Source organism: Netta rufina (genome assembly GCF_964035555.1).
Source record: "Netta rufina genome assembly, chromosome: 2".
NCBI classification, from domain to species: Eukaryota; Metazoa; Chordata; class Aves; order Anseriformes; family Anatidae; genus Netta; species Netta rufina.
This window is the reverse complement of record NC_140124.1, coordinates 139,775,236-139,786,277: the sequence shown is the minus strand read 5'-3', so window position 1 is coordinate 139,786,277 and position 11,042 is coordinate 139,775,236. Positions and strand designations below refer to the sequence as shown.

At 34.1% G+C, this 11,042-nt stretch overlaps 1 protein-coding gene across 3 annotated transcripts in view; it reads right to left on the bottom strand.

The window, feature by feature from the left end:
- Positions 1-1,678: 1,678 nt before the first annotated feature.
- Positions 1,679-11,042, bottom strand: part of OXR1 (oxidation resistance 1) — a 78,257-nt gene continuing 68,893 nt past the window's right edge. For all 3 annotated transcript variants that reach the window (XM_084307008.1, XM_084307009.1, XM_084307010.1), the window contains 4 exons: positions 10,303-10,455; positions 5,091-5,186; positions 4,440-4,513; positions 1,679-3,785 (listed from right to left, as the gene is read on the bottom strand). In XM_084307008.1, coding sequence (XP_084163134.1) covers positions 3,650-3,785; positions 4,440-4,513; positions 5,091-5,186; positions 10,303-10,455 — 459 coding nt within the window. In that variant the 3' untranslated portion in view covers positions 1,679-3,649. The remainder of the gene's footprint in view (positions 3,786-4,439; positions 4,514-5,090; positions 5,187-10,302; positions 10,456-11,042) is intronic.

Below are 11,042 nucleotides of genomic sequence, written 5' to 3'. Positions count from 1 at the left end.
ATTTCATATGATAGATGAGCCTGCAGCATCCCACGCATGGAGAGAAGATCTCTGGTTCTTAGCTGAAGAGCCATCAGTATTACCTCACACTTATTTGCAGAAGCACAGAGTGAACACAAGAAGTACTTGTGTTAACAGTATTACTTAGCTCAGTAATTGCAATTTAAGACCTTATGCTGTTAAATTTGAAAATCTCCAAGGATATTTTACAGCTTCTTTGGAAACCTGTTCCAGTGCTTATTTGTCCTCACTGTGGGGAGAAAAACAAAACAAAACAAATTACTTTTGTTTAGGTGAAAATTTCCCCTGCTGCAGCTTGTGGTTGTTGCCTCTCCTCCTTTCACTGCACACTTCCAAGATCCTAAGAAGTCCAAGAAAACCTTCTCTTCAAATCCCCATTATGTAATTGAAAATAGCACTTAGAACTTCCTTTAGTTTTCTCCTTTCCAGGCTAGGCAAACCTGGCTTCTTCTTGTAGGATGCATGCTCCAGTCTTCCACTCATTTCAGATGCTCTCCTCTGGATTTACACCAGTTTGCCAATCTCTCTTGCACTAAGTGCACGAGAATTGGAGACAATACTCTGGATGTAGATTCACTAACAATAAGAGTAGGGAAAACCACCTCCCTCAACCCGTTATTGCTCTTTCTGCTGCAGCCCAGTATGTAGTTGGCTTTCTCCTGGCTGACATTTTCAACTTGTCCCAGTCTCATCCCATACCTCGGTCCTTTTCTGCAAAAGCTTCCTTTTCAACAGTCCTCAGTCTGCTATTCCATCCCTGCCACGTTTCACATTTGTCTTCAAAGAACTTCAGGAGGTTTGTTACCTCATTCTTTCAGCTTGAGAAGCTTCTTCTGAATATTATCTCTTCTCTCCAGAGTACCAACTGCTCCTCTCTACTCAAATGCTTAACATTTGGGAATTTTCCCATGTTGACGTGAATATACTCTTCCCTGGAGGAATTTTACCTTGATGTTAAATAACTGACAGGAAAGTTTATTACACACACAATTACTACTACAGTTACTATTTACTCCCACAGTTAAGCCAAGTATCTATACTAAAATTCACAGTTAGAATTCAAGAAGTAAACATGGTCCACAAGCTGAAGAGAGAGGGGAAAAAAGGTAGATACTGTATGCAGTTTGAAGTCTCAAGAACAGAACGAACCTCGATTAGGTGTCGCATTACGTATTTCAAATCAAAACAATCCGGTATTTCATTTTTACATTTTACTTTCTATGGAAAGCACTGACATCCCGACTTGTTCTAGTTCTTCATTTGGAGAGGGGTAGGGTGTGTGTATAGTGGAGGGGAGGGGGGACAAAAAGGTAGACTTAAGCAGTTTCTTATTTTAATTGTTTTTAGTACTCTTAAAGAAATATGTATGTTGCTAATTATATACATATTTGACAAAGCAGGACCAAAGAAATTCTAAAAGCTGTGTGACACTTCAGTATGAATGATAAATGGCTAGTAATAGCAATGTTATTAGAAGGAGAAAGGAATTCAAAGCAGGCACGTAATTCCAATTAAACAAGTCCCAAGCCCCTTGCACTTTTATTTTTGTTCCCTCTTCTTCCACACTCTTATAGAAATTCTCCAGGCATTTTCTAAATACCTATCACACATCAAAAGAGTAAGAAGTTAAGGATAAGTATATGAGTACTATATATTTAGTGAAGTTTTTGAACTAACAGCAATAACCTACATTTGTGCTTCTAAGTAAACTCCAACTTCTAAATAAACTCCAACTCAAGTTTATTTTTTACATATATTTAGATTTATTTGCTATACATCACTGTGACCTTAGAGTACTTAAAATCCATTACAGGATTTATTTTTTTTGCAATAATTAGTCTTAACTCCACAAAGACAATAATACTGCTGTGGAAGACCAAAGGGAAGAAAAGCCATTTTAATTTATTTACAGTTCCTTATTTTGTAAACATTTAGTCTACACATTGTACTAAGTTCTAATAAGGATAGAGAGCTATACATAGACACAGGAAACAAAGCCCTGTATTTCTATTCATATTGAGCATTAGCATATTATAAGATGAACCATCTGCCCTTTCTCATTACCATAGCAGTAAGCTGTCTTCAAATAAGTTTTTAAAACTTCCCAAAGATCTAATTATTTTGAATTATACAACTACATATACTTAAGCCAACCCACTTGGCTTTTATTCCATTTCTAGAATAATTTAAAGTGCTATAAGCAACCCGTCAATCAACACTTTTCTATAACAAAACTACTTTAAACATTAATTTACAAGATAATATACAATGTTTATCTGAAATAGCTGAAATTTCAGCACAAAGTCAGTCACTGTCACACTTAACAGCAATAACAGCAATTTTTTTGTTTTGTGTTTTTTTTTTTTTTTTTTTTTTTTTTTGCAGAACATAGAATAAAAGCTTTGAAACAAACAGTTTTGTTGAGCTGTTATTGCCACAATGGCTTATCAATTTTCCTACAAAAGTGGACAAGAGCTACTGGAACTGTATACTAGCCTGTCATTTTTTTGAGGTCACATGACAGTAAGTTTGCATATTCCACAAGTCTACTGAATTACGATATTGTCTACCTATAGTACATTGTCTCATCTTAATCAGAGCTGGTGCTAACTGTAAATTTACAACATAGACCCACTCAAAAAAACATCACAACTATTTTTTCTTTGGACAGGAATAAGCTATATTCTTGGAGTTGATGTGCTACACGGCTACAACAGTATAACAGTATATATCTGACTACGTTGAAGAAAGATGCATCTGTTTCATAATCTTTGTACTTTTAATGCCCTACTATAGCTACAAGTTGTCTGAGTTTTACTTGCTTTAGCCTTTTAATTTTGTGGAACTATCACATTCTTATGTTACCCTGCTATTTTAAAGATCTTTGCCATGTAGCTCAATATTGTCAGTAATTGTCCCAAACCTGCAGATCATTAACAGCATGTGCAAATCACTCTTTAATACAATCAGCATGCAGCTAGAACACATTGTTTAACTGACTTTTTTCTAAACATGAACAAAAAAAAACAAGACAAAGTGGCACTGTTGACTTTGAATATCTTAACTCGATCATATGCGTCCTGGTATGTGTTAAGAAGGAATGCTAGGCATCTTGTCTGTTTGTGGCACCATACAAATTTACCCATCATTGGTCCAGACCAATCACTGTAATACAACTGCCAAATACCCACACACAGCTTTCTTCTTATGTAGGTTCACAGAGGGCAACTTCATTCACAGATATAATTTGAATACAAAAATAATAAACTATACTCAATGAAGCAGCCCCCTAGCAGGATTACAGAAAGATGTGTGTGGGAAACATGGGAGGCAACTGTAAAAAGGATGATAAAGTTTGTAGGCTGCAAGGTTCGAAGTAACTGATTTCTTTTTTTAGTCTACAGTCAGTGTTTTGTAAAAGTGTCTACAGCTTAGAAAAAGTAGGACAGTATATTACACACATGAAAGCATAAAAAAAGTCTGCTACTGCAAAATAACAACTTGATGGTCATGCTGAAAACTTACAAAAAAAAAAGGTAAACAGGTTCATTATATTGCTCATAAGGACTTTGAGCTGCACTGATTAATTTCAGGTTTGGGACAATACCCTGTAGAAATAGTTATATACTCATTCAAAAGCCCAAATTTCTATGTCTTGAATAATGAAGTCTTCTCTCTTAGAAAGTGTATGATTCCCAAATGTTTTACACGAATGACTTCTTCCATGGTAGAGATCACCATCGAGCCAAAGAGCAAACTCCCCACTGCAAGACAGACAATGTATTAATATGAAAGATTGAGGAGGTTAATATGAAATGTTTGATTTTACTTTTAATTCAAAATTTGGGAACAAGAACTATAGAACTCTTTTTCAACACAAGTACTTCTGTTGATAAATTTAAAGCTGCAAAGGATTTTCCTCATTAATTTTTAGTATTCTGAAATAGCAATAAAAAAACTAACCAGATTTCCACAGTAATCAACCCCTTCCATTTGCATTAAGAAAAAGGTATACCACTACTTTTATATGTGAGAAGAATACGGATAATGAATATAGGAAATATCCTATAAGCTTATGTACTTCCATGGGGTAAAAAAAGGAATAGAACAGTTTCTAAAGACACTAGCATATCTTGGAATGGTACCATTTAAATGCAGGGCTTTTGTAGTTGTGGTTATTTTTCATATTTACATGCCTTAAGAAGCAACTATCTTGTGTCCATTTGGAATATATCAAGACTCATGCAAGTAACTTGATGTCACACTACACTGAAGACAAACCTTCTAAGTTTACCAATCATTCACATTTGATAACTATTGAAAGCTCGTATGTCAAATTCTAAGCTTGCTTTTCAAAAGTATGAAGATACACATAGACAGTTAATATTCCTCCTAATGATAAATGAGTTTTAACTTACCCTCCTCCACCAAAAGCAAGGGAGTCCATGTCACCTTTAATGAAGAACATGTTGTCTCCTGTCCATTTGAAAACCTAATGAAAAAAAACAGACTAGCAAATTAGAATATGTCAACATTGTTTGGGTTGAGGAAAATCAAACAATAATAAACATGGTATATGCTAATTTAATAAGGTTACCAAATTCACACAAAAACTCTGGGAACAGATAAATGCAGACACAGAAGCAGAACAAAGTCTATTTTTTATACTACTTTAAAACAACACTACACTAGACTATCTCTTCCTTGAGCAATAAGGCTTCTACACAATGAAAAATGCCAAGAAATCACACAGAGGTTAGATGATACAGCCTTTAAAATGATGTCATCATTTCTGAATTTTTTAGATAAATGTAGCAGAATTTTAAATAGCAGAAAAATCTTGCTGATAATGAGTCAGCTTAAGGAAGCTTTTCACTATGCAAACACTACCATTTTACTGAGCACCTACTGATTCTGTGGAAAAGCTAGTATGCTGTTTTTTTGTGCCAAATCCTAGATATTTTTTTTTTTTTTATTATTATTTACTGTTACACTTATTCAGTATCTTAGGAGATAATGCACATGGGGGAAGGGGGAAAGTTAAGCCATACCAAGGTATATCTTCTTACCTCAAAATCTGGAGAAAAAGTGAACAAAAAGGTCTCCCCAGTGCCATAAAATCCATCGCTCACTTTAAATGGTTCAGATGCTAGTGCACCAAAAATCTGTAACAAAAACACAAAAGAAAATACTTGAGGAAAAACTGCACAGCATCTGAGAGTCAATGATGATTGGTATTAACTAATAAGCATATCAGTCATGTTGTAAACATTGCCAGATTTTGAATTCATTACAGGATTATAAACTTTAAACATTATCATGGTCCTGAGCGCACTGATTTATGTTGTGGTGCTTTGTGATACAATAAACAAAAGAACGTAAGAGGACTCTCCCTCATTAAGTCAATACCAAAAAAAAATAATAAAAATAAAAAACACTTTTTTTTTAAATCAAAGGATAGAAACTAAACTTAGGAAATTCTCAGAAATGATTTACATATTTTCAAATCATAAGGTTCTATATATGCATTTCTTGTTCTTCAACTACACTATTATCAGCAAGTTCCTAGCTGTACCTTTTTTTTTTCCATAGGATTTATTCTTTCCAGCAGGTAAGCACCAGTTACCCTGTCTTACAGTAGAGACAGACTTAATCTAAACCTTTTTTTGTGTAGTAAGAGTATTTTCAGTATGTATATTCAGTATGTATATTTCTGAATATATATTCAGTAATAAGAACATTTCAGCAGTAGTTAAATGTCGGAGGACTCATTACCAAATTTTAAAATTGGACTTAAATAGTATCAATTTCTCAGGAACTAGAATTAGAAAAACACCCTACATAATTATGCAAAATCAAGTGCACAACATGGAGCACAAAATTAGTGTTTCTGTTGCTAGTAGAAAACTTGTTTCGGCATCTGCAAAAGCAGAGTTAGATGCAAATATCAAAGCAGTCCACTAGCACTTTCTTATTTGCCTGTATAAGAAAAAAAAAAAAAAAAAGATTTTTTTTTTTTTATTCACGTTAAACAGTTAAACTCATGACACATGAGAGTGAGGCACTAAAGCTCATGTCCTGACATCCAGTGTTTGGGATATAAATCAAGGTATTTTCTTCTGCCCATCCTAAGAAGCTCCATAGCCATAGGTAGGTTTTCCAACCATTACATTCCATGTTGAGGTCTGTAGTAGCCATTAATATATACGAAACTAGTTCAAGCTCCTTCAAGTCACAACTTTCAGACCAGGAACTCAAAGATTATATATTTGATAGCTCTGTGCAAAGACTGTTTTAAAGTTGGCTTGGTTTTTATACCAGTTCAGAACAACTGCTGTTATAGAATTCTGTACTTCTCAGGAATTTTTTGTGGTCTGGAAAGTTTCTTGTTCAGAAACTTCAAACTTCTAGTTGAAATAAAAGGCAGCAAGCTTTAAAGGAGAATAATGTAAGGGAATGATGTGCTTATTATAAAATAAAGCATCTTCCTCCCCTTGATACATAATCTTCGACTGGTTATGAGACACCCAAGACATCATTTACTGTTCTTCAGGAGATTATTAGGGATAATTTTCAAAGGGCCTGATAACACACATAAGATTATGTCTTAAAAGTGTAACTGAGAACAATCATGTCAATAGCACACTTTCTGAAACATTTTTATTGAATTCAAATACTAATTTCCTACAATAAACTTTTAATAATTTTCAAGGAATTATGCAAAACAGCAAACAAAATTACTTTGGTGCAGGTAGTACTACACACTTTTAAAAGTCAATTTTGAGACCCTCAACTTATTATTATGGAGCAGAAGAGAGGATTTACACACTGAATTTCCTCTAAACCATAATACCTGAAGAGGTTTCCTTACTACTTTATTTTTAATTTATTAAGAACATCACTACATTGACAAGATACTTTACCTTGGATCATACTTTTGACAAATATTTACACTAAAATCAGATTCTTTGTAGTGTTTTTTTTTGTTTGTTTCTTTTTAAGCTTACTGAACAAGCAGATGAAACAAAATATTATAGTCAGCTAAAGGTGTTCACTTTTCACGTTTCAAATGCATTGTTAAACAGCAAATTCAGTCTAAAAACGTCAAGTTTCAATCACTGAAGTACGATTTTCTATAACTGAGTTGGATTTTTTGCTGTTCAAGAATGTGGAAGGAAGTTTTAATCCAAGATCACAGAAGAACTATGTCAATACTTCTTTTGCATAGATAGTTATTTCATTGAACATACAGGAACAAATAATGTAAAGACATTTTTCTTTGTTATCCCACAGTTTAAGCATGAACAAAACAGCTATATGAGATAAAGAAATGGATATATACATTTTACTTTCTGGGGAAATCAACCAAATTAGACCAAAATGAAGGAACACTAAAGAAAAAAAAAAGTTTCCTGTTACTTTCCAGAAAATATTGTTTGGTTGGTTATTTTTAATTTGAAATTATTAAAATTATACTTGAAATTATATATTCCCAATATTTTTACAACCTACAGCTTTTTGTTGTTGTTAGCCCATTACTGGCTTGATAGCCTCCTAGGTCAGAGAAAGTTCATATGAGAACTGTCCAAGTATAACATCCGATGCAGGTGTTACATACAGTAAGTTGTGGGCAGAATATTAAGTGATCATATGCTCAAGCAGCAGCAACAAGATTAAAAACAGAAGGAGATCGGAGAAGTGCATCTCTCAATTATGGCATGATGGCTGAGGAAGTGATCATCGTCAATACAGAAAGAAATAAAAATTAAATAGATAAAAATGAAATTGTTGTTTCATATTAGTGGAAAATCAGCTGGCTTAATCAATTAGAGTCACTCAGTCGACTGCTACAAAGACATGCAAAACTTTCCCTCTGCAATTTTGTGAAGAATGCTAAAATTAAGTTACAGAAAAAGTAGTTAAAATTGCTGTTTGATTTCAGAATTAAGTGATATCTTACTATAAAGACCACAAACTCTAAAATCCTTTTTCTAAAAATAGTCAGCTTAGTTTGAGTCTATGATATCTCCTCACCTAACACACGATTCAGATTAGATAATGATATTTTAAATTTACAGTAGTCAATCATTCTAAATTGGTACTTTGGGTATTACTGAAAACTCTGAGTAAAGGCTGGAAAAAGGATTCTTTTCTACATGCTTTATTTAGTTTTGGCTAAAGGCGTTTACTGGCTTAATTCTTTATAAAAATCAGGTCTTCCATCAGAACTTTAAGAAGTATTGGTTCATTGTCCTTCAGAGACTACTGGCCAAATATCAGAGATAATCTTTAAATACTAGAAGATTAGAGTAACCAAATACCTAGTTTCCAGCAATACGTTTCTTTAGTAACATAACCTTCTTCTAGGGTTTCATTTGTTACCTCAGTGTCACAAGAAACAAGTAAGCTAGTGCATGACTTAGTTCACATCAATTTAGTCAATTTAGTTCACATCAAGTTAGTCCATTCAGGACTAACTTTACATCCTGCTCTGAAGTAAATATGAGATTTAATTAAAAACTGATGCTCCTTCTCAGGAATTAACAGTTAAAATAATGTAAAGAGTTTGGCCAATCTTAAAACATCTTAGTTCAGACTCTACACAGATATGAACTTTTCACAAAGCATTTATTTGTGTCCGTATCAGATCATCTCAGTGCTGTTATTTGTATACGTGTAAAATACAAAACTAGCACACCTCCAAACCAAATGGAGAACTTTACAGATTTTTGACTGAGATACTTTAAAGCTTGCTTCATTATAAATACAAGAATAATTTATATAGGATTAGAATAACCTAAATTGTAATGGACATCAGATAGTTATCTTGTACAGTTTTCTGCTCAAAGGAAGACTAATTCTGAAGCTATATTGGCTTGGATCAGGGTCTCATCCAGTCAAGCTTTGAGTACTATGAAAAGTGTTAAGTTCTGGTGCCTACTTGACTCAAAAGTCCAAACACTTTCATCAATTTTCCCAGACTAGAGCCTGTAAATTGAGAACACTAGTCATGGCTTGCTTCAACAACAAGAAAAAAAAAAATAAAAAAAATTGTCATAGTTATGAATTCCCTGTTTCAGTTGGGCAAACAGGGTGCTTTTTCAACATGCAAGTTGAGATACTTATGAAAAGTTATCTGAATAGTTTCAACAGCATTGCAATACTACATGGTGGTGGTAGGACAGTCTGAATGTTCTGAAACAGAACATTTTGGCTCTGGGCCAGATAATCTGGTACCAGGAAGCAGGTAACTTGTAGGATGCAGAAATTAATCTTGAGAAGCTAATAACAGAATTAGAGAAGAAAAGTTACCAAAGTACATTTGAAGAGGCTGACGGGTCTCTTGAGACATCAAGTCTACTGAATAGTTTTTATCTTCAAGATTAAGAAGTAATGAAAAGTTCTCTTTTAAAGAATTTATGTTGAAAAAAAATGTTGTATTAGCACAGAGGTTTAGAAGAAATTTTTCTTTTTTAAATAAGGGAATCCATGAGGCAGGAAACAGAATGGGAAAAAAAAATAAAAAAAAAAATGAGTTGGGACTCGAATTAGAAAACATACCCTTTATTTACAGTTTTCAGCCCCCCTGAATGATATGAGGTGATATGAGCCCATGCTTCCTGAAAATAAAAACAGTGGTTACCAAAGTGGGACAGGTAAGTAAAGTAAATGTTAGCTTTTGCAGTGGCTGTGTCACTTGCATGAGAGAGCACAGGACATTCAGTAAGAAAGAATCAAAGTCTCATGCTGCCTGTAATGTTTATCTTTTATTAGAATCCTCAAGAGAGCATGCTTGCTACTCAAATGGCAAGATGTGATCCAGTTTCTCAAATTTACACCACAGAGAGAGAATCAAGGAATATAACGTCATGCAGTAAAGATCCCATAGCTCTTGAATGGGAGAGAGATGTTGGCTGCAGACACAGAATGTACTAGCAGTAGCTGGCAAAGACATTCCAACTCAACGTGACCTTCTGGCATCAGAAGTTTAGAGATCATTTCTAGTGTTATAAGTATGTTACAAAAAGAATAGTAAGAGTAAATTCAATAATATTATAAGAGTCACAGTTTGACAGTGAACTAGTATCGTTATAGTATTTCCCAGAACTACAGTATGTCAGAGTACTCCTTGATGGTGAATCACATTTTTTTTTAAAAAGCCTCTATTGTAACTACTAAGAAGGAAACCATTTTGATACACGTAAGTTTTCCTCCTTTCCTTTATAATTCCCAAAATTGGGAATCAATTTTGCAGGTTCCAACTTTCACACAGTTTCCTACCTGTCCATCACTGTCCTTGATAACCAACAACACAGGTGTATCTAATCCCAGCATAGTTCGATACAGAGTCTTCAAACTCATGCCATGCTTGGCAGTACTGTAGGCAAGAGTCCATGGATATCCAATAGTCCGCGGTGGAAGAGACTTTGTAAGCTGTTAAGAGGATAATGACAATCCTTTTACTTATTTATTTTTACTATTTGTAAAAACATACTGCATACCAGTAAAGGCTGATAATATTCTTCTGAGCTACTACAAGCAATCTTAACAGCTAGTTTAAGAAACTCCAGTCAGCCTACAAGTTTCACCCACATTTTCTATCCTTGGTCTCTCAAGGAAGTTTATTCTCCCAGCTCTACCAGTGATCTACAGGAGAAGAATGGTTTCACCAAATGAGTACATGTTTGGTAAAGTCTCGAAGTTATCTAAAGACAGTAAAGGCATGTAGTTATTCTTGCATAGCAATACTACATCTCAGTACTGGTATACTACATGTATATTACTCAAGTCAACAGGTAACAAACTGAAGAATAAAAGATGCTTGCTCTCCTGTTCCCATGCCTTTGAACATAACCCTTGATGCAAACCTTCAATAACCATATATAGTGTGATGAGTTTGGACTGGACAGTGAGAACTGCAGTGATCACCACACTGTTGTCAAAAAGAATGAAACAGAGGCAAAGAGACTAATGTTAGCAAGACATATTAAAAGTGTGATAGGAGAAAACTAAAGTTTTTG